This window comes from Ranitomeya imitator, chromosome 2 (genome assembly GCF_032444005.1).
Source record: "Ranitomeya imitator isolate aRanImi1 chromosome 2, aRanImi1.pri, whole genome shotgun sequence".
Taxonomy (NCBI): domain Eukaryota; kingdom Metazoa; phylum Chordata; class Amphibia; order Anura; family Dendrobatidae; genus Ranitomeya; species Ranitomeya imitator.
In genome coordinates, this window is record NC_091283.1 from 390435149 (window position 1) to 390461489 (window position 26341).

At 45.0% G+C, this 26341-nt stretch overlaps 1 protein-coding gene across 3 annotated transcripts in view; it reads left to right on the top strand.

The window, feature by feature from the left end:
- Positions 1–3346: 3346 nt before the first annotated feature.
- LOC138667005 (oocyte zinc finger protein XlCOF6-like) overlaps positions 3347–26341 on the top strand; it is a 57336-nt gene continuing 34341 nt past the window's right edge. The window contains exons 1-6 of one of the 3 annotated variants that reach the window (XM_069755227.1): positions 3347–3428; positions 19649–19798; positions 19928–20107; positions 20190–20313; positions 20397–20485; positions 21910–22000. In XM_069755227.1, coding sequence (XP_069611328.1) covers positions 19721–19798; positions 19928–20107; positions 20190–20313; positions 20397–20485; positions 21910–22000 — 562 coding nt within the window. In that variant the 5' untranslated portion in view covers positions 3347–3428; positions 19649–19720. Of the gene's footprint in view, positions 3429–15826; positions 16612–19648; positions 19799–19927; positions 20108–20189; positions 20314–20396; positions 20486–21909; positions 22001–26341 lie in introns of those variants that run through there. The other 2 variants (XM_069755225.1, XM_069755226.1) reach the window with 2 other exon arrangements.

The window sequence follows — 26341 nt, forward strand, 5'->3', positions numbered from 1 at the left end:
TAAGTTATATCTCAGCATAGGTGGGGAATCGGGGTACACTACATACACTATAGGAACACACAGCGCAGGCCCTATTTAACAGTATTTATAGCTCAATCTCAAAAAACGGGGTGACAGGTTCCCTTTAAGTAGTCTAGGCCGAGGCTCTCACAAATTTTGATTACTTCATTCACCATTGTATTCGAATAGACACCCGATTATCAGAGAGAAAATTGGAAAAGTGGAATTCAATCTGGTCCGTAACTGTGACCGTTCTCTAGCTGTTTCAGCCACCAGTCTCAGAATCTTTGAGATAAAGACTCCTCAAATATCTTAAGCTGAACACATGCAGGGTGACATCCTATTAAAATGTGAAAGTACTAAGAACTCGTACAGTAAAGTTGGGGGTTGTGCGGAACCTGAAAATGGACTTCTTCAGGAACTCCGTGTTACTGTTCGGGTTCGGCAGCTCAATATCAGGTGTTTCCCATGCTATCTGTGTGACAGCGCAAGAAACACCGGTGGCTCTGATCGGCAGTAAGATTGTTACAGCCGGTCAGAGTGCTGCAGTTCCCATGCTGTCAGATAACAGCGTTTGAGCCAGCAGCTTTGATTGCTGGTCACTGTTTTCTTCATCCTACACCTGCTCTCGCTGATAGCAGCACTACCAGTCAAAGCTGTTGAGTATTCAACAGCCGTCACCTGTCCAATATATAACTAAAAAAAATATTGTGGGTTCCCCTCTATTTTTGAAAACCAGTGCTGGTAAACCCCCGGCTGTCAGCTTTATATTGGCTGGTTATAAAAAATAGCGGGATCCCCACACCATATTTTTTAATTATTTAAATAAATATTTTTTTTTTAAATCGGTGTGGGGTCTCCCCATTTTTGACAACCGGCCAAGCTAAAGCAGACAGCTAGATGCTGATATTCTCAGACTGGTAAGGGGGCCAATATCTCTCCAGCTTTAAAAATAGCCCGCAGCCGCCCCACAAAGGCGCATCTAGTAGATGCGTCAATCCTGGTCTGGCTTTTCCCACTTGTCCTGGTGCAGTGGCAATTGGGGTAAAAGTTGTAGGGTTGTTGTCACATTTGTAATGTCAGCTGAAATCACGCCCACAGGTTAGTGATGGAGAGGTGCCTATAAGACACCCCCATTACTAATCCCATAGTCAAATGTAATAAAGACAAGAACAGAGTAAATTCTTTTATTTGAAATAAAACTCCTGACCTTCTTTTACGCATTTATTTGCTAAAAAAAAAAAGTAAAAAATAATAATACACCATATTCATCACCTGTCCGACGATAATCCATTAATGATGCAGAAAAACTTGGCACTCAAGAAGTGAAGAGAGAAAGTTCCATTTATTGTGCATCCAGACAATATATCATTATTGTACATTTTCAGTCCACAACAGGACCTTCATCAGAAGGGTCTTTTATCTGGTTTAGTAGTGTAGATGAAATGGATTATAATTCGTCTCATATAATAATGCTTCAAGAATGGCTATGGGTTAGGCACATGCAGAACATCAATATACAGACAATTATATAGAAATACAGTCTCATCAGATAAAACACTGTTCTGATGAAGGTCCTGTTGTGGACCGAAAACGTTCAATAACGATATATTGCCTGGAAGCACAATAAATGGAACTTTCTCTCTTCACTTCTTGAGTGCTAAGTTTTTCTGCATTGTTGATACGACGGGCTGGATTGCCTACTTAAGCACCTACAACTAATCATCACGAGTGCTTTGTTTTTTGTCTTGATAATCCATTAACGGCCATGTCACACGATGATCTGGGTGATTTTGGCCAGCGGTCACATCAGTGATGCAACCGCTCTCCATGCTAGCTGGCCCACACTGAGCCAGGAGCGTGATTACGTGGACGTGAAAAAGGTAGTGCTGATGTGAAAAATGTCACCGGAGCTCATAGCTCATGAACCCCGGTCAGCTCACTTATGGCTCCGCTCACATCTTAGGAAAATTCTAACAGCCAGTGGTCATGTCAGTGAAGTGATCGGGGTTCATCAGCTGTGGACTCTGGTGATCGTTCTCACGTCAGCGCTACACACCGCAGGAATGTTCTCACGCTCCTGTCTCAGTGTTCTGGCTGGCTTGCTGTGAGGTCACATCATGCCACCACTCAACAATCCACCCGGATGTAGCAGAGCTGGAGTTCTTCGTGGAACAGATATGGAATAGGATGTTGTTTTTGCTTTTTTTTAAAATATATGAGTAAAAGAGGGTGGGGAGTTTTTATTTCAAATAACGGACGCTATTCTTGCTGTGTTTTTATTACAATATGACTATGGGGTTAGAAAAGGGGGTATCTTATAGACACCTCTCCATTAGTAACCTGTGGGATTGATGTCAGCTGACATTACAAAGCTGATAACACCTCAACAACTATCATTAGCTTGCCACCGCACCAGGGCAAGTGGGAAGAGCATGGCAAAGTGCCAGAATTGGCGCATCTAATGGGTATGTCTTCTCTGGGATGGCGGAGGGATGATGTTTTTAATACGGGAGGGGGCCAATATTCATGGCTGGCACCTGCAAGAAAGGGCAAAATATTCATAAGGGTTATGAAAAAAGGAATTTGTCCAGCGAGGTAGCACCTTTACATTTTCCAAGAACAAGGTTACCAAACAATTTGCAGCAATGAAAAAATGTTCCCTAAAGAGAAAACCTGAGATGGAGAAACATTTCATTGACTTCACTTGCTTTTCAGTTGCTATTTTTCTCTATAAGATTTTATGTGGAGCCTAAAAAAATTCATGTGACACTCTGCAGATCGTTTTAGTGCAGAATCAAAGTTTTTTTTGCGATATAAAAACACATTAATAACGCGGCTTCACATCTGCACCAAAACTGCTTCAAATAACGGGGGAAAAAAGCATTAAAAGTTCAGTAATAATTAGAGGAAATTGTTATTACATGGTTCGGTGCGGATCCTGCAGAAAACAAAACATTATTTCTGCACAGTGTGAACACGGCCTTACAGACACAGAAAGCCAGATGTCGTCTAGAGAAGATTCTGGAACATGAGAAAGTTCTATCTGCTCCGACTGTGAATGATGAACACAAATAACTCCATAGATCCCAACCGTCCTGGATACAGCGGACAGTCCTGGATTTGGGTCTCTGCCCTGCAGTCTCGGGGGTCTGCTGAATGCCCCTCACTGCCCTCATGTCCCCTCTGACATCTCCTCCTGGTGGGGCAGAAAGAAGAGGGAAATGTCTGTGGCCACAGGGGGCGCTAGAGGGGAAGAAACATTTACCAGGTGGTGAGCAGAGAATCTCCCTCTCTCTATTCTGGAGCTCTGCTTCCAGGACCTGTGATGATGTCACAGTCATGTGATCAGTCACATGGGGGAGGAACAAGATGGGGGCTTGTAGGAAGCAGTGACATGTAAGAGCTGAAGGGACAAGTCTGCACTGGTGAGCGGTAATGAGGGAGCAGGGACTGTGTGATAGAGGGGACAGGACTCAGTCCTGGGGGGCACCGGACTCTGCACATTAGGGTACAGCCGGCTCCACATGTAAGAACTGAAAGGAGAAGTCTGCACTGGTGAGCGGTAATGGGGGGCAGGGACTGTGTGATAGAGGGGACAGGACTCAGTCCTGGGGGGCACCGGGACTCTGCACATTAGGGTACAGCCGGCTCCACATGTAAGAACTGAAAGGAGAAGTCTGCACTGGTGAGCGGTAATGGGGGGCAGGGACTGTGTGATAGAGGGGACAGGACTCAGTCCTGGGGGGCACCGGGACTCTGCACATTAGGGTACAGCCGGCTCCACATGTAAGAACTGAAAGGAGAAGTCTGCACTGGTGAGCGGTAATGGGGGGCAGGGACTGTGTGATAGAGGGGACAGGACTCAGTCCTGGGGGGCACCGGGACTCTGCACATTAGGGTACAGCCGGCTCCACATGTAAGAGCTGAAGGGAGAAGTCTGCACTGGTGAGCGGTAATGGGGGCAGGAACTGTGTGATAGAGGGGACAGGACTCAGTCCTGGGGGGCACCGGGACTCTGCACATTAGGGTACAGCCGGCTCCACATGTAAGAGCTGAAGGGAGAAGTCTGCACTGGTGAGCGGTAATGGGGGGCAGGGACTGTGTGATAGAGGGGACAGGACTCAGTCCTGGGGGGCACCGGGACTCTGCACATTAGGGTACAGCCGGCTCCACATGTAAGAGCTGAAGGGAGAAGTCTGCACTGGTGAGCGGTAATGGGGGCAGGAACTGTGTGATAGAGGGGACAGGACTCAGTCCTGGGGGGCATCGGGACTCTGCACATTAGGGTACAGCCGGCTCCACATGTAAGAGCTGAGGGGAGAAGTCTGCACTGGTGAGCGGTAATGGGGGAGCAGGGACTGTGTGATAGAGGGGACAGGACTCAGTCCTGGGGGGCACCGGGACTCTGCACATTAGGGTACAGCCGGTTCCACATGTAAGAGCTGAAGGGAGAAGTCTGCACTGGTGAGCGGTAATGGGGGAGCAGGGACTGTGATAGAGGGGACAGGACTCAGTCCTGGGGGGCACCGGGACTCTGCACATTAGGGTACAGCCGGTTCCACATGTAAGAGCTGAAGGGAGAAGTCTGCACTGGTGAGCGGTAATGGGGGAGCAGGGACTGTGATAGAGGGGACAGGACTCAGTCCTGGGGGGGCACCGGGACTCTGCACATTAGGATACAGCCGGCTCCACATGTAAGAGCTGAAGGGAGAAGTCTGCACTGGTGAGCGGTAATGGGGGGGCAGGGACTGTGTGATAGAGGGGACAGGACTCAGTCCTGGGGGGCACCGGGACTCTGCACATTAGGGTACAGCCGCCTCCACATGTAAGAGCTGAGGGGAGAAGTCTGCACTGGTGAGCGGTAATGGGGGGCAGGGACTGTGTGATAGAGGGGACAGGACTCAGTCCTGGGGGGCACCAGGACTCTGCACATTAGGATACAGCCGGCTCCACATGTAAGAGCTGAGGGGAGAAGTCTGCACTGGTGAGCGGTAATGGGGGAGCAGGGACTGTGTGATAGAGGGGACAGGACTCAGTCCTGGGGGGCACCGGGACTCTGCACATTAGGGTACAGCCGGCTCCACATGTAAGAGCTGAAGGGAGAAGTCTGCACTGGTGAGCGGTAATGGGAGAGCAGGGACTGTGTGATAGAGGGGACAGGACTCAGTCCTGGGGGCACCGGGACTCTGCACATTAGGGTACAGCCGGCTCCACATGTAAGAGCTGAAGGGAGAAGTCTGCACTGGTGAGCGGTAATGGGGGAGCAGGGACTGTGTGATAGAGGGGACAGGACTCAGTCCTGGGGGGCATCGGGACTCTGCACATTAGGGTACAGCCGGCTCCACATGTAAGAGCTGAAGGGAGAAGTCTGCACTGGTGAGCAGTAATGGAGGAGCAGGGACTGTGTGATAGAGGGGACAGGACTCAGTCCTGGGGGGCACCGGGACTCTGCACATTAAGATACAGGGATTATTTGGTAGAGAAATAAGAGCATTGTATGTCACTTGTGCACTCTCTGACTGTAGTTATATACAATACTAGTTGAAGAGCCCGGCGTTGCCTGGGCATAGTAAATATCTGTGGTTAGTTATAGCACCTCACTTCTCTTATTTTCCCATCATGCCTCTCATTTTCCCCCTCACATCTCTCATTTTCTCCCTCACACCTCTCATTTTCCCTCTCACTCCTCTTATTTTCCCCCTCACTCCTCTCATTCCCCCCTAACACTTGTCATTTCGACCTCACATCTGTCATTTTCCGATCACTCCACTATTTTCTCTCACTCCTCTCATTTTGCACTCACACCTTTTCATTTTCACCTCACACCCCTCATTTTCACCTCACACCTTTCATTTTCCCCTCAGTATATACATGTTTGTCATTTTCCCTTATATTTAGTATACACCTGTATGTCATCTCCTGTATATAGTATATACGTGTACTTCATCTCCCCTGTAAATAGTATATACCTGCTGTATGTCATCTCCTGTATATTGTATATACCGATGTGTCATCTCCTGTATATAGTATATACCTGTATGTCATCTCTTCTGTATATAGAATATACCTGCTGTATGTCATCTCTATATACCTATGTGTCATCTCCTCTTTTATATAGTATATACCTGTATGTCATCTCCTGTATATAGTATATATGTGTGTCATCTCCTGTATATAGTATATACCTGTGTGTCATCTCCTGAATATAGTATATACGTGTGTGTCATCTGCTCCTGTATATAGTATATATCTGTGTGTCAGCTTCTGTATATAGTATATACGTGTGTCATCTCCCCTGTATATAGTATATACGTGTGTCTTCTCCTCCTGTATATAGTATATACCTGTGTCATCTCCTCCTGTATATAGTATATACCTGTGTGCCATCTCCTCCTGTATATAGTATATACCTGTGTATTATCTCCTCCTGTAAATAGTATGTACCTGTATGTCATCTCCTGTATATAGTATATACCTGTGTCGTCTCCTGTATATAGTATGTGCCTGTGTCATCTCCCCTGTATATAGTATGTACCTGTATTTCATCTCCCCTGTATATAGTATGTACCTGTATGTCATCTCCCCTGTGTATAGTATGTACCTGTATGTCATCTCCCCTATATATTGTATATACCAGTGTGTCATCTCCTCCTGTATATAGTATATACCTCATCTCCTATATATAGTATATACCTGTATGTCATCTCCTCCTGTATATAGTATATACCTGTGCCATCTGCTCCTGTATATAGTATATACCTGTGTGTCATCTCCTCCTTAATATAGTATGTATCTGTATGTTATCTCCTGTATATAGTATATACCTGTGTGTCATCTCCTGTATATAGTCTATACATTTGTCATATGCTCCTGTATATAGTATATACTGTGTCCTCTCCTGTATATAGTATATACGTGTGTCATCTCCCCTGTATATAGTATATACGTGTGTCATCTCCTCCTGTATATAGTATGTACCTGTATGTCACCTCCTCCTGTATATAGTACATACCTGTGTGTCATCTCCTCCTGTATATATTATATACCTGTGTCATCTCCCCTGTATATAGTATATACCTGTGTGTCATCTCCCCTGTATATAGTATGTACCTGTGTCATCTCCCCTGTATATAGTATTTACCTGTATGTCATCTCCCCTGTATATAGTATATACCTGTGTCATCTCCTGTATATAGTATATACCTGTGTGTCATCTCCCCTATATATAGTATATGTGTGTGTCATCTCCTCCTGTATATAGTATATACGTGTGTCATCTCCCCTATATATAGTATATATGTGTGTCACCTCCTCTTGTATATAGTATATACCTGTGTCATCTCCTCCTGTATATAGTATATACCTGTCATCTCCTGTATATAGTATACACCTGTATGTAATCTCCTGTATATAGTATATACCTGTGTCATCTCCCCTGTATATAGTATATACCCGTGTGTCATCTCGTCCTGTATATAGTATATACCTGTGTCATCTCCTCCTGTATATAGTATATACCTGTGTCATCTCGTCCTGTATATATATACCTGTGTGTCATCTCCCCTGTATATAGTATATACCTGTGTCATCTCCCCTGTATATAGTATGTACCTGTATGTCATCTCATCCTGTATATTGTATATACCTGTATGTCATCTCATCCTGTATATAGTATATACCTGTATGTCATCTCATCCTGTATATAGTTTATACCTGTATGTCATCTCATCCTGTATATAGTATATACCTGTATGTCATCTCATCCTGTATATAGTATATACCTGTATGTCATCTCATCCTGTATATAGTATATACCTGTATGTCATCTCATCCTGTATATAGTATATACCTGTATGTCATCTCATCCTGTATATAGTATATACCTGTATGTCATCTCATCCTGTATATAGTTTATACCTGTATGTAATCTCCTCCTGTATATAGTATATACCTGTCATCTCCTGTATATAGTATATACCTGTGTGTCATCTCCCCTGTGTATAGTATATATCTGTATGTCATCTCCTCCTGTATTAGACTGCATTCACACGTTATTTGGTCAGTATTTTTAGCTCAGTATTTGTAAGCTAAATTGGCAGCCTGATAAATCCCCAGCCAACAGGAAGCCCTCCCCCCTGGCAGTATATATTAGCTCACACATACACATATAAAACGGGTCATGTGACTGACAGCTGCCGTATTTCCTATATGGTACATTTGTTGCTCTTGTAGTTTGCTTAGTAATCAGATTTTTATTTTTGAAGGATACCAGACTTGTGTGTGTTTTAGGGCGAGTTTCATGTGTCATGTTGTGTGTGTTGAGTTGCATGTGGCTACATGCATGTAGCGACTTTTGTGAGATGAGTTTTGTGTGGCGACATGCGTGTAGCAACTTTTTGTGTGTCAAGTTGCATGTGACAGGTTAGTGTAGCAAGTTGTGTGCAGCAAGTTTTGCGCGTGGCGAGTTTTAAGTGTGGTGCGTTTTGAGTATGTGCAAGTTTTGTGTGAGGCAACTTTTGCATGTGTTGCAACTTTTGTGCATGTGGCAATTTTTCCGCGTGTACAAGTTTTGCGCGTGGTGAGTTTTGCACGTGTGGCGAGTTTTGCATGATCCTAGTTTTGCATGTAGCGAGTTTTGAGCGGCGACTTTTGTGTTTTGACTTTTATGTGGCGAGGTTGGTGTATGTGTGGTGAAATGTGTGCTGAGGGTGGTATGTGTGTGGTGCATTTTGTGTGTGGGTTCATATCCCCGTGTGTGGTGAGTATCCCATGTCGGGGCCCCACCTTAGCAACTGTACGGTATATACTCTTTGGCGCCATCGCTCTCACTCTAAGTCCCCCTTGTTCACATCTGGCATCTGTCAATTTGCCTCCAACACTTTTCCTTTCACTTTTTCCGCATTATGTAGATAGGGGCAAAATTGTTTGGTGAATTGGAACGCGCGGGGTTAAAATTTCGCCTCACAACATAGCCTATGACGCTCTATGGCTGTAGCTGCGACGGTGCAGATGCCAATCCCGGACATACACACACACATTCAGCTTCATATATTAGACTAGCTGACACGATGGTCATCGGACACCCGTGTCAACTTCCCCCGTTAGCTGAGCATTGTGTCAGCTTCCATGTCCTCCTATTGGCTTGTTCATGTGTTGGCGTACGTATGTTTGGGTTAGCTCCACACTCCTATCCCCTCCCCACTCTTGATGAAGCTTTTGTGTTTTGGCGGGTGACCTTATTGTTACTAATTATTTATATTGTTTGACTCCTTTGTGGGATATTCATCCATTTCATATTTGCACAAGTTACTTTATGTTTGGATATATATTTATATGTTATTGATTACTGATTCATAAACACTTTTCATTTTTCTATTGTTAAATTTGCATACACTGTGTTAACTATTCCTTATACTACTGGGTCTCCTGTTATGACCTGGTGGTGAGGACAATAATGGACCTGGTGGTTAAGAGCACACGGAATGACCTGATAGTTACTAATAATACAGGACAAGCTCTGAGACGTGGGAACTCTGCTGACCGCAATCCCTAAACCTATCACACACACTAGAAATAGCCGTGGAGCGCTCCTGACGCTCCCTAGGCGCCTCGACACAGCCTAAGGAACTAGCTAGCCCTAAAGATAGAAAAATTAAGCCTACCTTGCCTCAGAGAAATTCCCCAAAGGAACAGGCAGCCCCCCCACATATAATGACTGTGAGTTAAGATGAAAATTACAAACACAGAGATGAAATAGATTTAGCAAAGTGAGGCCCGACTTACTGAACAGACAGAGGATAGGAAAGGTAACTTTGCGGTCAGCACAAAAAACTACAAAAAGACCACGCAGAGGGCGCAAAAAGACCCTCCGCACCGACTCACGGTGCGGAGGCGCTCCCTCTGCGTCCCAGAGCTTCCAGCAAGCAAGACAAAAATCAAAATAGCAAGCTGGACAGAAAAAATAGCAAACAGAGAAAAACAAGCAGGAACTTAGCTTCTGCTGGGAAGACAGGTCACAAGAACGATCCAGGAGCGAACTAGACCAATACTGGAACATTGACAGGTGGCATGGAGCAATGATCTAGGTGGAGTTAAATAGAGCAGCCAGCTAACGAATTAACCTCATCACCTGTGGAAGGAACCTCAGAAGCCGCAGCTCTACTCACAACCACCAGAGGAAGCCCATGGACAGAACCAGCCGAAGTACCATTCATGACCACAGGAGGGAGCTTAACAACAGAATTCACAACAGTACCTTCCCCTTGAGGAGGGGTCACCGAACCCTCACCAGAGCCCCCAGGCCGACCAGGACGAGCCAAATGAAAGGCACGAACCAGATCGGCAGCATGAACTTCAGAGGCAAAGACCCAGGAATTATCTTCCTGACCATAACCCTTCCACTTGACCAGGTACTGGAGTTTCCGTCTCGAAATACGAGAATCTAAAATCTTCTCCACCACATACTCCAACTCCCCCTCAACCAACACCGGGGCAGGAGGATCAACGGATGGAACCACAGGCGCCACGTATCTCCGCAACAACGACCTATGGAATACATTATGGATGGCAAAAGAAGCTGGAAGGGTCAAACGAAATGACACAGGATTGAGAACCTCAGAAATCTTATACGGACCAATGAAACAAGGCTTAAACTTAGGAGAGGAAACCTTCATAGGAACATAACGAGATGACAACCAAACCAAATCCCCAACACGAAGTCGGGGACCTACACAGCGCCGGCGGTTAGCGAAACGTTGAGCCTTCTCCTGGGACAATGTCAAATTGTCCACCACATGAGTCCAAATCTGCTGCAACCTATCCATCACAGTATCCACACCAGGACAGTCCGAAGACTCAACCTGCCCTGAAGAGAAACGAGGATGGAAACCAGAATTGCAGAAAAACGGCGAAACCAAAGTAGCCGAGCTGGCCCGATTATTAAGGGCGAACTCAGCCAAAGGCAAAAAGGACACCCAATCATCCTGATCAGCAGAAACAAAGCATCTCAGATATGTTTCCAAAGTCTGATTAGTACGTTCGGTTTGGCCATTAGTCTGAGGATGGAAAGCCGAGGAAAAAGACAAATCAATGCCCATCCTAGCACAAAAGGATCGCCAAAACCTCGAAACAAACTGGGAACCTCTGTCAGAAACGATGTTCTCCGGAATGCCATGTAAACGAACCACATGCTGGAAAAACAACGGCACCAAATCAGAGGAGGAAGGCAATTTAGACAAGGGTACCAAATGGACCATCTTAGAGAAGCGATCACAACCACCCAAATGACCGACATCTTTTGAGAGACAGGGAGATCCGAAATAAAATCCATAGAGATATGCGTCCAGGGCCTCTTCGGGACCGGCAAGGGCAAAAGCAACCCACTGGCACGAGAACAGCAGGGCTTAGCCCGAGCACAAGTCCCACAGGACTGCACAAAAGAACGCACATCCCGCGACAGACGGCCACCAAAAGGATCTAGCCACCAAATCTCTGGTACCAAAGATTCCAGGATGACCAGCCAACACCGAACAATGAACCTCAGAGATAACTCTACTAGTCCATTTATCAGGGACAAACAGTTTCTCCGCTGGGCAACGGTCAGGTCTATCATCCTGAAATTTTTGCAGCACCCGCCGCAAATCAGGGGAGATGGCAGACAAAATTACCCCCTCTTTGAGAATACCCGCCGGCTCAGGAACACCCGGAGAGTCGGGCACAAAACTCCTTGACAGGGCATCAGCCTTCACATTCTTAGAGCCCGGAAGGTACGAAACCACAAAATCAAAACGGGAGAAAAATAGCGACCAACGAGCCTGTCTAGGATTCAACCGTTTGGCAGACTCGAGATAAGTCAAATTCTTGTGATCCGTCAAGACCACCACGCGATGCTTGGCTCCTTCAAGCCAATGACGCCACTCCTCGAATGCCCACTTCATGGCCAACAACTCTCGATTACCAACATCATAATTGCGCTCAGCAGGTGAAAACTTTCTAGAAAAGAAGGCACATGGTTTCATCACCGAGCCATCAGAACTTCTTTGCGACAAAACAGCTCCTGCTCCAATCTCAGAAGCATCAACCTCGATCTGAAACGGGAGCGAAACATCTGGCTGGCACAACACAGGGGCAGAAGAAAAACGGCGCTTCAACTCCTGAAAAGCTTCCACAGCCGCAGAAGACCAATTGACCACATCAGCACCCTTCTTGGTCAAATCAGTCAACGGTTTATCAACACTAGAAAAATTACTGATGAAGCGACGATAAAAATTAGCAAAGCCCAGGAACTTTTGCAGACTCTTCACAGATGTCGGCTGAGTCCAATCATAAATGGCCTGGACTTTAACAGGGTCCATCTCGATAGTAGAAGGGGAAAAAATGAAACCCAAAAATGAAACCTTCTGAACTCCAAAGAGACACTTAGACCCCTTCAAAAACAAAGAATTAGCACGAAGGACCTGGAACACCATTCTGACCTGCTTCACGTGAGACTCCCAATCATCCGAGAAGACCAAAATATCATCCAAATATACAATCAAGAATTTATCCAGGTACTCTCGGAAGATGTCATGCATAAAAGACTGAAATACTGATGGAGCATTGGAAAGCCCGAATGGCATAACCAGGTTCTCAAAATGGCCCTCGGGCGTATTAAATGCTGTTTTCCATTCATTGCCTTGTTTAATACGCACAAGATTATACGCACCACGAAGATCTATCTTGGTGAACCAACTAGCCCCCTTAATCCGAGCAAATAAATCAGACAGCAGTGGCAAAGGGTACTGAAATTTGACCGTGATCTTATTAAGAAGGCGGTAATCAATACAAGGTCTCAAAGAACCATCCTTCTTGGCCACAAAAAAGAACCCTGCTCCCAATGGTGACGACGACGGGCGAATATGACCCTTCTCCAAGGATTCCTTTATATAACTCCGCATAGCGGCGTGTTCTGGCACAGATAAATTGAACAGTCGGCCCTTAGGAAACTTACTACCAGGAATCAAATTGATAGCACAATCGCAATCCCTATGAGGAGGTAGGGCACTGGTTTTGGGCTCATCAAATACATCCTGGTAATCCGACAAAAACTCCGGGACTTCTGAAGGGGTGGATGACGAAATAGACAAAAATGGAACATCACCATGTACCCCCTGACAACCCCAGCTGGACACAGACAGATTTCCAATCCAATACTGGATTATGGACCTGTAGCCATGGCAACCCCAAAACGACCACATCATGCAGATTATGCAATACCAAAAAGCGAATATCCTCCTGATGTGCAGGAGCCATGCACATGGTCAATTGGGTCCAGTACTGAGGCTTATTCTTGGCCAAAGGCGTAGCATCAATTCCTCTCAATGGAATAGGATACTGCAAGGGCTCCAAGAAAAAACCACAGCGCCTAGCAAACTCCAAGTCCATCAAATTCAGGGCAGTGCCTGAATCCACAAATGCCATAACAGAATAGGATGACAAAGAGCAAATCAGAGTAACGGACAAAAGAAATTTTGACTGTACCGTACCAATGGTGGCAGACCTAGCGAAACGCTTAGTGCGCTTAGGACAATCGGAGATAGCATGAGTGGAATCACCACAGTAAAAACACAGCCCATTCCGACGTCTGTGTTCTTGCCGTTCAGCTCTGGTCAAAGTCCTATCACATTGCATAGGCTCAGGTCTATGCTCAGATAATACCGCCAAATGGTGCACAACTTTACGCTCACGTAAGCGTCGATCGATCTGAATGGCCAAAGACATAGACTCATTCAGACCAGCAGGCATGGGAAATCCCACCATGACATCCTTAAGGGCTTCAGAGAGACCCTTTCTGAAAATTGCTGCCAGCGCACATTCATTCCACTGAGTGAGTACAGACCACTTCCTAAACTTCTGACAATATATCTCTACCTCATCCTGACCCTGACACAGAGCCAGCAAGATTTTCTCTGCCTGATCCACTGAATTTGGTTCATCATAAAGCAATCCAAGCGCCAGAAAAAACGCATCAACATCACGCAATGCCGGATCTCCTGGCGCAAGGGAAAATGTCCAGTCTTGAGGGTCGCCACGTAACAAAGAAATAATGATTTTCACTTGTTGAACAGGGTCACCCGAGGAACGAGGTTTCAAAGCAAGAAACAATTTACAATTATTTTTGAAATTCAGAAACTTAGATCTATCCCCAAAAAACAAATCAGGAATTGGAATCCTAGGCTCTGACATCGGATTCTGAACCACAAAATCTTGTTTTGTACCCTTGCAGTGAGATTATCCATACAAGAGGACAGACCTTGAATGTCCATATCTACACCTGTATCCTGAACCACCCAGAGGTAAAGGGGAAAAGAGAGACAAAACACACTGCAAAGAAAAAAAATGGTCTCAGAACTTCTCTTATCCCTCTATTGAGATGCATCAATACTTTTGGCCACCTGTACTGTTATGACCTGGTGGTGAGGACAATAATGGACCTGGTGGTTAAGAGCACACGGAATGACCTGATAGTTACTAATAATACAGGACAAGCTCTGAGACGTGGGAACTCTGCTGACCGCAATCCCTAAACCTATCACACACACTAGAAATAGCCGTGGAGCGCTCCTGACGCTCCCTAGGCGCCTCGACACAGCCTAAGGAACTAGCTAGCCCTAAAGATAGAAAAATTAAGCCTACCTTGCCTCAGAGAAATTCCCCAAAGGAACAGGCAGCCCCCCACATATAATGACTGTGAGTAAAGATGAAAATTACAAACATAGAGATGAAATAGATTTAGCAAAGTGAGGCCCGACTTACTGAACAGACAGAGGATAGGAAAGGTAACTTTGCGGTCAGCACAAAAAACTACAAAAAGACCACGCAGAGGGCGCAAAAAGACCCTCCGCACTGACTCACGGTGCGGAGGCGCTCCCTCTGCGTCCCAGAGCTTCCAGCAAGCAAGACAAAAATCAAAATAGCAAGCTGGACAGAAAAAATAGCAAACAGAGAAAAACAAGCAGGAACTTAGCTTCTGCTGGGAAGACAGGTCACAAGAACGATCCAGGAGCGAACTAGACCAATACTGGAACATTGACAGGTGGCATTGAGCAATGATCTAGGTGGAGTTAAATAGAGCGGCCAGCTAACGAATTAACCTCGTCACCTGTGGAAGGAACCTCAGAAGCCGCAGCTCCACTCACAACCACCAGAGGAAGCCCATGGACAGAACCAGCTGAAGTACCATTCATGACCACAGGAGGGAGCTTAACAACAGAATTCACAACAGTCTCCCACAATTGCTCAGCCACATTCTTACATTTTGTTTGTGTTACTAGGAATATCCATACTCTTTGTTTTCATGAATTGTTTCTAATAAAATTTCCAATTTTTAATAATTAGTATCATTATTTCTCTAGTAACCTCCCACGACAGCATACCGGAGGATGTTACCCCTTTCCTAATAGGGACAGTAAATATCAGCAAGGTTAAATAACCCCTCCCACATCCTCTCCTCAGTGTTCTTTCCTGTCCCTACTGGGGATGAAGAGGTTATCCACGGTGTTCTGTGCTGACAATAGTCACCGGAGGGAAATAGAAAACAAGCCGGTCATCAACAGTACCTCTCCTCCCCGAGCGCTGCTCCCATCTCCATTCAGGACTCGAGGACCCCCCTCCAGTCTGCACCTTCAGACAAGGTCTGGGGGGTATTCTTCCGCCGGGGGCCTCTCAGAGCTCTCCAGCCTCTTCTCCTTTGGCATTGCAGTATCTAGGCAACGTGTCGCAGTGGGCACACGTGAGAACTTCCGAGTCTGAGTACAGAGGCAGGAAGTGACTTCACATTCCGGCTTCAGTGCACCAGATGCGGGGATTCTTGCATTCCATGCTGGAACGCATGGAAGATACAGCACAGATTGGTGTCGGCTGCCCCCACACCTAGATATCGAGTGGAAGAAGGTCCTCTAATCAGAGGACAGATGCTGAAGTCCGGTCGCCCATATAAGAGCCCTGGTCAAGGAAGACATCTAAGGTAGAACCAACCCTGCATAGTGGTATCATGGAGATGTCCGGTTTTTCTTGCTCTGCATCTGCAGATCCCAGCACCCTTCCGGTCCCAGTAAGTTCTCTGACACTGGGTGTCCATTCCCTGTGTGTAGATTTTAGAGCCTTATTATTCCTTCTCCTCTTTCTTGTAGGGGGACAAGGAGCCTGCACCAGGAAACAAGTCCAAGACTTCACAGAGATGTGCAGTCTGTACAAAAAACTGGCCTCTTGACATAAGAAGACATTATGCAAAGAGTGCATGGAAGGTCATCAGGGAAGAGCAACATTTCTTAATAGAAGAAATGAAAGGCCTAATCCACCAGGAGATAAAAACCTCCCTGGCCGCCTTTTTCCAGCCCACACCCTCTCCCAGTGTCCCTCCAGAAGCTAAAAAGAGGAAGCTTAATCTAGAGGAGGAGGGGAATGATGACTCTCGGGATGAAACGTCGATCCCAGACGAACCTCTGGAAGAAGGTGAATTAATCCTGGACCCAGAGATCTCCCAAAAGGAGAAATATTTCTCATCAAGGAATATAAAAACATCCAGGATCTGGTGCTAGAGGAGTGGGAATCCATGTATGAAAAAGCAAGGTAGGATTACTTTTTTAAAATATAACTTTTAATGATAAATTTTAAAATAGCCCTATAGTGTCACACAAAGGAAAATAAATATGAACAATAACAAAAATTCACATAGAAACCTCACTCAGCTGAGGCGACAACCAGATAAATGTCAGGGTATCTTTATATGCCAATTTATAGCTTTAAACCCATCAAAAAAACAAAGAGCAAAACACAAAATCAATCAACTCCAATGATCTAGTATGAAAATCCAATTAGTCTGGAATAAATGAAGGATCTCACCTCATATTATTCCTTATTTCTTAAAATTCAATGGGATCATGATTTTTGCTGATAGAGGGGGAGGCACTTACCTTCATCCATACATTACCCCACCAAAGGACATAATTCAGGACCCCTCATACCACTAACCCGAGAATTTCTGCTTCCCAGAAATTCTGGGGTAGCAGTATGAGGGGTCCAGAATGATGTCCTTTGGTGAGGTAATGTATGGATCACATACCAGAACGCTACAGATGTACATTCTGGCAAACTGGGACAGATCCCCAAAATCCTTAGACAAGAAGATCCTGATACCATCTCACATAAAAACCTTGCTGACATGCTGGCTAAAAACAACAAATTTGAGCAGAGGGGTCCCCTGGAAGCAAGATCCCGTGATCACTATAAAAGTAGACCCCAGTGGGATAGAATGAGGAGCCATGGTCTCCCAAGACGTATTCCATGGGTGCTGGCCAGATGAGATAAGCTAACGGTCCTCAAACTTCAGGTAACTGAAGGCGGTAGAGGAGGTACTCAGGACTGCAGTAGCCCTAGTCTAGGACACCCATATCAAGATATACTCGGACAACATGACAAGTTGCCCACTTTTGTCATCAAGGAAGTACAAGGCACGAGGACCTGAAGGCGATTTCAGCCAGAATGTTCTCATCGTCTGAAGATCACCTATCCCTGTCTGCTCTGCACATAAAGGGTGCAGTAAACATACAGGTTGACTTTCTGACCAGAACAGACATCCATCCAGAGGAATGGAGTCTAGACCCCAAGGTCTTTCAGATACCGACCAGAAGGTGGGGCCATGCATAGGTAGATCTCTTCGCGAGTGGGAAGAATGCAAATATGGATCAATATTTTTATGTGTTAGCCCACCCATGGAGATTTAGACTGGCTTATGCCTTTCCTCCAATACCAATCCTACCAAGAGTTCTACAGAAAATAAGATTGGAAAAGGTCAAGATAATCCTGGTCACACTATTCTGGCACAAAAGAAGCTGGTTCTGTCATCTGTCCCACTTGAGCATAGATGGACTTGTAGCACTACCCCTGGTCAGAAGCCTCCTCCCTCAGGGACCAATCTTCCATCCGGATCCCAAGAATCTGCATGCCTGGCTTCTGAGTTCTCAATCCTGAAGAACAGAGGATTGTCAGAAAGATTCATTGGGACACTACAGAAAAGCAGTAGCCAATTCTATATGCCAAAAGATATGGAAGACCTTTATCTCATGGAGTGCACCAGAACAACCTGATCCACACCAACCAAACATAGCACAAACCCTGGATTTTCTGCAAGAGGGAATAGAAAAGGGTCTCAGACCTAGCACCCTCAAAGTCCAGGTGGCGGCTCAAAGTTCTTGCTTTGACCAGACATTAGCTGACCACAGATGGATTAAAAGATTTATGACAGCAGCATCTCGCCTATGTACAAGAGCTACAAATTTAGTACCTTCCTGGGACCTCAATGTTGTCCTAAAAGGGCTCACACTAACACCATTTGAGCCCTTATATAGACGTAGACAAACTCTCCTGGAAGACAGCCTTCTTGGTAGCAATAACTACAGCCAGGAGAGTGGGTGAGTTACAGGCTCTTTCGATCAACAAACCCTACATGAGAATCTTACAGGACCGACTTATTCTGCGACAGGACCCATCATTTCTTCCTAAAATGGTGTAAGAGTTCCACAGGTCTCAGAAGATAGAAGGAGGGAAGAACTATCAAGACCCAGGAAATAAGGAAGAAGCGTTCCAGACTCTGGACGTTCGGAGAATGGTGCTCCACTATCTTCGGGAGACGGGTAAAAACTAGGAAGGACCAAAACCTGTTGGTTCACTTAAGCTGACAGAATAAGGGGAGGAAGACTGCCAAATCCACAATTGGCAACTGGACCAAGAGAGAAATCTGAGACATATCACATCCAGGGCCCTCCACCGCCAGAGAAATTTACAGCTCACTCTAATAGAGCAACGTCTGTCTCCTCGGCCTAGAAAGCTAGTGCTTGCTTTGCGCAGATACGCAGACATGTTACCTGATCTTCTGTCCTTACGTTTTCCTCAAGCATTACAGGCTAGACCTGATGTCTGTAGAAGACTTGGCCTTTGGGAGAAAAGTCGTCCAGGCTATAGTCCCTCCCTAACATTACTCTTCGGTACTGCTCCAGTGTGCGGTCGTGGGGGGTTACTAGAGAAAATAGAATTAGACTTACAGGTAATTCGGTTTCTAGTAACCCACCACGACAGCACAGATAAATCCCTCCCTTTGCTTAATTTTCGTTTTCTCAGATAAAGAGAATAAAATACAATTTGAAGCATTCCTACTTCTTTTTTTCGTCCCTGACACAAATTCACTTCTCGGTTTTCTCAATTCATGCACTACCTTTCTGGGACAATCACATTTACTGGGATTACAATTTTCTTTAGCTTCTATTAGTATTCTATTATCATCTGTTACTGATGTCCCAGGTTCAGCCGTCCCTATCTCTGTAAATGTTCCTTGCACTTTATAACTTTGTCTTGTTTTATGGAATATTTATTAAAGGTTCACATACTGTATTTTAAATTTGTTTTTAGATTTGTTCTCTGTTTTTGGTGCTGGATTGTAGATATTGTGTGATAAATCTCTGTATGTGACTATAATCAGATTGTGTGTTATACCGAGGGGCAGGACAAGGCCATGACTTGGATATAGTGATCATGTGACGCCGGTAACAGCTCCGGAGATTTCTTACATGGCATCTTTATTATGTTACATCGTCATCTTCTCCCCATTCAGGTCCCTGCAATATCGGATCCTCTCAGTGGAGATCTTCTATATCAGAGAATTTTCCTGACTGACACTACAAGGATGGATTGGGACAGGGACAAGATGGCGGAGAGGATATTACACCTCACCCTAGAGATCCTGTTCCGGCTTACTGGAGAGGTGAGAGATGCTGATGACCTCACATTCCATCATTCTTATCTATGGGAATAACAGATGGACAGAACTGGAGAGGTGAGGACTTTGGAAATGTCTGTAGTGAGATTTCTTAATGTGTCTCTTCATAACCAGGATTACACAATAGTGAAGAAGACCTCTAGTGAGTGCTGTCAGGCCCCTATGTCTGAGGGGTGGGGAAGACCCCAGAGCCCTATCAAGGGGCCTCCACCTCACCCCCTGATACATGAGGACATCAATGACCAGAACATCCTAGAACTCACCTACAAGATGATCGAGCTGCTGACTGGAGAGGTGGTACTGCTAGGAATGCTGGACATTATACAGTAACGCTATGAAGGAATCGGGGGGATAACTTTATCATTGTATGTATCAGGTTCCTATAAGGTGTCAGGATGTCACCGTATTTTTCTCCATGGAGGAGTGGGAGTATTTAGAAGGACACAAAGATCTGTACAAAGACGTCATGATGGAAGTTCCTCAGCCCCTCACATCACCAGGTAATAGAGAGGACTAATTACACTCGGCTTATAATTATCTGTATGCAAAGAATGAATTCAGTCCCTGTATGTGTTTCCTCCAGTTCTATCCAGTGAGAGGACAACACCAGAGAGATATCTTCTTCCACAGGACTGTAAACAAGAAAATCCCAATGTTCCTCTGGATCATCAGGTAGATGGAGAGAAGGTGTCATGAGATATTTCCTATGATGTCTAGAAGGCTGTGAAGGTCTTGTGTTCAGTCTTCTTTTATCCACCAGTAAAAAGGAAGAGTCAGACAGCTGTATGACTCGGACTGGAATTGCATTAGATTGCTCAAACTGGCTGGTGCCCTTCTCGACCTGAGCATGACAGCATGCATTTCTATGCAACGGTCATTCTTGGGCCGCACACCTAATATGCTTCAAGCGCTAACAGTGAGCAATAGCGTAACCTCACTCTACAGAGCTCCATATAGGAAGCATGCACTACAACTATAGTCTCCCCTGCTCCCAGCTGCAGGATTAACCCTCTGTAACTCTACCCTGCCTAGCTGCTGGGCTAACCCTCTGTTACTATCCCCTACCTAGCGGCAGGTCTGACCCTCAGTAACTCTCCCTTGCCTAGCTTCAAGGCTGACCCTCTGTAACTCACCCCTGCCCAGCTACAGGCCTGACCCTCTGTAATTCTCCCTTGGCCAGCCGCAGGGCTGACCCTCTGTAACTCTCCCTTGGCCAGCCGCAGTGCTGACCCTCTGTAACTCCCCCTGTTCAGCTACCTACTAGCGATGAGCGAGTATACTCGTTGCTCGAGATTTCCCGAGCATGCTCGGGGGGTCTCCGAGTATTTGTAAGTGCTCGGAGATTTAGTTTTTGTTGACGCAGCTGCATGATTTACTGTACATTTGCTAGCCAGCATAAGTACATGTTGGGGTTGCCTGGTTGCTAGGGAATCCCCACATGTAATCAAGCTGGCTAACAGATGTAAATCATTCAGCTGAGGTGAGGAAAACTAAATCTCCGAGCACTAAAAAAATACTCGGAGGACACCCGAGCGTGCTCGGGAAATCTCGAGTAACGAGTATACGCGCTCAACACTACTGCCTACACTTTTTCATAACTATCACATAAAAATGACTACAATAAATTATAACATTAACCATATGACAGCACTTTGCTACATGGGCCTGTAATTACAGTATAGTCTGCAGCACCACAAATATACCTTTATGTCATACATCAATTCTCTTCAGGAGGTGCCAGGATCATCCATTCCTTTACACCAGGAATATAACAGTGAGTTTTCCTTGTTTTCCTGCCTTCACAGTCCTCAGATCTTAACCCTGTAAAGCATCTCTAGGACGAGGTAGAATTGGTTATTCAGAGCACCTTCATCTAATTTGTGTGCAATCTATGACGTGATTAATATATCTGAGATTCTGAAGGGCAAAGATGATCCTATATGTTACTAGATGGGTGTCTCTAGTAATGTGACCATTCAGTGTATGTTTTATAACTGATGGAGATGACAGGGTAAAGCTGATCATAGACATTAGATGTTGTCTGGATCTTCTCAAACGTCTTCATCTGTCTGTGACTTTTACAATCTTTGTTTCAGGGTGAAGATCTGCCCCATATTGATACTACAGAGACATATGTGAGGGGTGATGAGTGGTGTAAAGAGGAGATTCCTACAGATAACCACAAAGGTGAGTAGTGACCACTAAATGCAGAGAAGTCACAGGCTCTAATCAGTCAATGAAACAAGTGTCATGGTGTGAAGGGGTTAAGGTATTTCCTCCTAGGGTGATTTTTTTTTTTTGTATTACCATACATGTATTCTTTAGTCTGCGAAATCCAATGGCACTGGCACTTTATATTGTTTATCCATAATCATGTAGTATATATGTCTTTCCAGTCCTTTAAAGGGAACCTGTCAGCAGGATTGTGCACAGTAACTTACATGCAGTGTCAGCTCGGCACCATTATACTGATTAAAATGAAAGCTTGGTTGATCTTGGTTGTTGTATAATCTTTATTTTCAGTTTTGTGTTAATGATATGCTCTTTCTGAGGGGCGGCCTGTTGGTGTCTTCATGTGGTGCTCTGATTAGGTATTCATAATGCAGACTGCTGACAGGTCACTGATCCCTCACTGACCTGCCCCCTAGTTCACATGATGAATATTACATATACACATAATAAAATAAAAATAAACCTTCTGCAGTCTGGCGCCAACCGTGGCACCTGCGGTGCAGCATAATCACATGTGTAATGTGTATATAATTATTATGGTTGACGTTATCAGATAGCTGCTACTGGATGAGGATTTTTTTTCCGGCAAGATGGCGCCACTGGCGCATGCGCAATAGTAGCTATTGGATCACCTATAGACACCACTGGCTGCTACTTTGCAGGCAGGCACAACTTTCAAATGGATTTTTTTTTTAAAATATGTCAACCATAATAATTTTATGCAGATTACACATGCAATTTTGCTGCAGCACAGATGCCACCTGCTTGCAGAAGGTTTTTTTTCTTAGAGCATGTATGTATTGATATATACGGTAATCATTATGTAAACTAAGGGGCAAGTCAGTGAGGGATCAGTGACCTGTCAGCAGTCTTCATTATGAATACCTAGTTGTACTTTTGAGTGACACCATTGGTGAAAGACACCATTGGTTTTAACATATCATCTACTGGAAAAAAAATTGGAAAAGAAAAGTGCAATTCCTCAGGTTTTTTATACCATTAGTGATGAGCGAACGTGCTCACCACCATTCGTTACTTGCCCGAGTATCAGGGTACTCGCTGATCAGCGAGCATTTCCGGGATTATTGGGCGGTAACTGCAGTCTCCACCCCGCGTTTTTGGCAGACGTTAGAGACCCAATCACGGTGCAGGGATTGTCTGCCAGGCCATGAAACGCCGCAGCCATCTTTGTTGTGTAGTGCAGTGATTGGCTCGGACGTACAGCATCATCCCGAGTATAAGAGACCTGGCGCCGCCCTGCTCGCCGCATTCTGTTCCTGTTTCAGTGAGAGTAGGGAGAGCTGCTGCCAAGATAGGGTCAGAATCGTGGTTTTAGAGGTAGTGTAGGTCTACAACTCTTACATCCACAACTCCTCAGAAACCAAAAGCCCTTTTTAGGGCTAATTCATGGGTCCCGATATTAAAGCGCTAGGCAGGCAAGGCACAGCATATCCATATCAGTGCAAGGCCTCCAGGCACTATATATGCGTCCATTACTACCACTGCAATCTTCCCAAAGCTCCATAACTGCCTGCTGCTGCTTATTTACTGTCTATATACCTTTTTTTTTCCCACAAATTCCCCCCCAAAGAAAAAAAATATACAGTCTGTTCTGTCAGACTGAGGCCTGTTGAAAAGTGATAGTTTATCAGGCATACGTAGCATAGTTGTGTGTGCTACCCTTGTGACCCTTTTTTTTTTTTTTTTTTGGTGTTTTAAATTCACCGAAAAAGGCCTCATATATCTCTGTGCTCCAAGTTTGGTCATTGGAGGCCGGTGTACTTATTTTGTGGCTGTGTGATACTCAAATTCTATACAGCGCTATTTAGCATCCAAAAAAATTGAAAGGCCGCAGATTTGCCAGTGTGGTATTTCTGTTACAGCCGTCATATACAGTGGGGCAAAAAAGTATTTAGTCAGTCAGCAATAGTGCAAGTTCCACCACTTAAAAAGATGAGAGGCGTCTGTAATTTACATCATAGGTAGACCTCAACTATGGGAGACAAACTGAGAAAAAAAAATCCAGAAAATCACATTGTCTGTTTTTTTAACAATTTATTTGCATATTATGGTGGAAAATAAGTATTTGGTCAGAAACAAACAATCAAGATTTCTGGCTCTCACAGACCTGTAACTTCTTCTTTACGAGTCTCCTCTTTCCTCCACTCATTACCTGTAGTAATGGCACCTGTTTAAACTTGTTATCAGTATAAAAAGACACCTGTGCAAACCCTCAAACAGTCTGACTCCAAACTCCACTATGGTGAAGACCAAAGAGCTGTCAAAGGACACCAGAAACAAAATTGTAGCCCTGCACCAGGCTGGGAAGACTGAATCTGCAATAGCCAACCAGCTTGGAGTGAAGAAATCAACAGTGGGAGCAATAATTAGAAAATGGAAGACATACAAGACCACTGATAATCTCCCTCGATCTGGGGCTCCACGCAAAATCCCACCCCATGGGGTCAGAATGATCACAAGAACGGTGAGCAAAAATCCCAGAACCACGCGGGGGGACCTAATGAATGAACTGCAGAGAGCTGGGACCAATGTAACAAGGAGTACCATAAGTAACACAGGACGCCACCATGGACTCAGATCCTGCAGTGCCAGACGTGTCCCACTGCTTAAGCCAGTACATGTCCGGGCCCGTCTGAAGTTTGCTAGAGAGCATTTGGATGATCCAGAGGAGTTTTGGGAGAATGTCCTATGGTCTGATGAAACCAAACTGGAACTGTTTGGTAGAAACACAACTTGTCGTGTTTGGAGGAAAAAGAATACTGAGTTGCATCCATCAAACACCATACCTACTGTAAAGCATGGTGGTGGAAACATCATGCTTTGGGGCTGTTTCTCTGCAAAGGGGCCAGGACGACTGATCCGGGTACATGAAAGAATGAATGGGGCCATGTATCGTGAAATTTTGAGTGCAAACCTCCTTCCATCAGCAAGGGCATTGAAGATGAAATGTGGCTGGGTCTTTCAACATGACAATGATCCAAAGCAGACCGCCAGGGCAACGAAGGAGTGGCTTCGTAAGAAGCATTTCAAGGTCCTGGAGTGGCCTAGCCAGTCTCCAGATCTCAACCCTATAGAAAACCTTTGGAGGGAGTTGAAAGTCCGTGTTGCCAAGCGAAAAGCCAAAAACATCACTGCTCTAGAGGAGATCTGCATGGAGGAATGGGCCAACATACCAACAACAGTGTGTGGCAACCTTGTGAAGACTTACAGAAAACGTTTGACCTCTGTCATTGCCAACAAAGGATATATTACAAAGTATTGAAATGAAATTTTGTTTCTGACCAAATACTTATTTTCCACCATAATATGCAAATAAATTGTTAAAAAAACAGACAATGTGATTTTCTGGATTTTTTTATCTCAGTTTGTCTCCCATAGTTGAGGTCTACCTATGATGTAAATTACAGACGCCTCTCATCTTTTTAAGTGGTGGAACTTGCACTATTGCTGACTGACTAAATACTTTTTTGCCCCACTGTATCTCTGCTGCAAGTTTGGGCATTGGAGACTGGTGTACATACTTTGTGGCTGTGTGATACTCAAATCCTTTACAGCGCTATTTCGCATAAATTAGCTTTAAAAAAAAAAATTTGAATACAGTCTGTTAGGTCAGGCTGAGGCTTGCCTGGTGTTTGGGTTTGAAAAATCGTAGATTTGCAGGCATACGGATCACATATTATTTTGCTAGTAATAAAGAGATTTGTGTTGAGCATTTGAAATCATGCAGTATTCCATTTAAAATGGTTAAGGCAAGGGACAGGGAAGTGGATGTGATGCTGATGGTGCATCCAGAGGACGAGGCCGTGGACAAGGTGAAAGTGGGCCATAACAAAGACCCACATCTTCTCGCTTGACCTTCCTGTCCCAGTTTCAAGGGGACCACAGCACACCACTATTTGTTATGATCAGGTGACCTTGGAGCAGCATGAAAACTTTCACTGGAGTAGGTGGTAACTATACTGACCGCAAATCCTGATCTTAACACCGCAACTAGAAGTAGCCGTGGGTTGTGCCTAACAAATGCTAGACACCTCGACACAGCCGGAGGACTATATACCCCTATAGATGGAAATAGGAATTCTACCTTGCCTCAGAGCAGAACCCCAAAGGATAGGCAGCCCCCCACAAATATTGACTGTGAGTAGTAGAGGAAAAGACACACGCAGGAAGGAAACAGGATTTAGCAAAAGAGGCCACTCTAGCTAAAATAGGAAAGGATAGGACAGGATACTAAGCGGTCAGTATTAAAATCCTTCCAAAAATGTCCACAGCAGA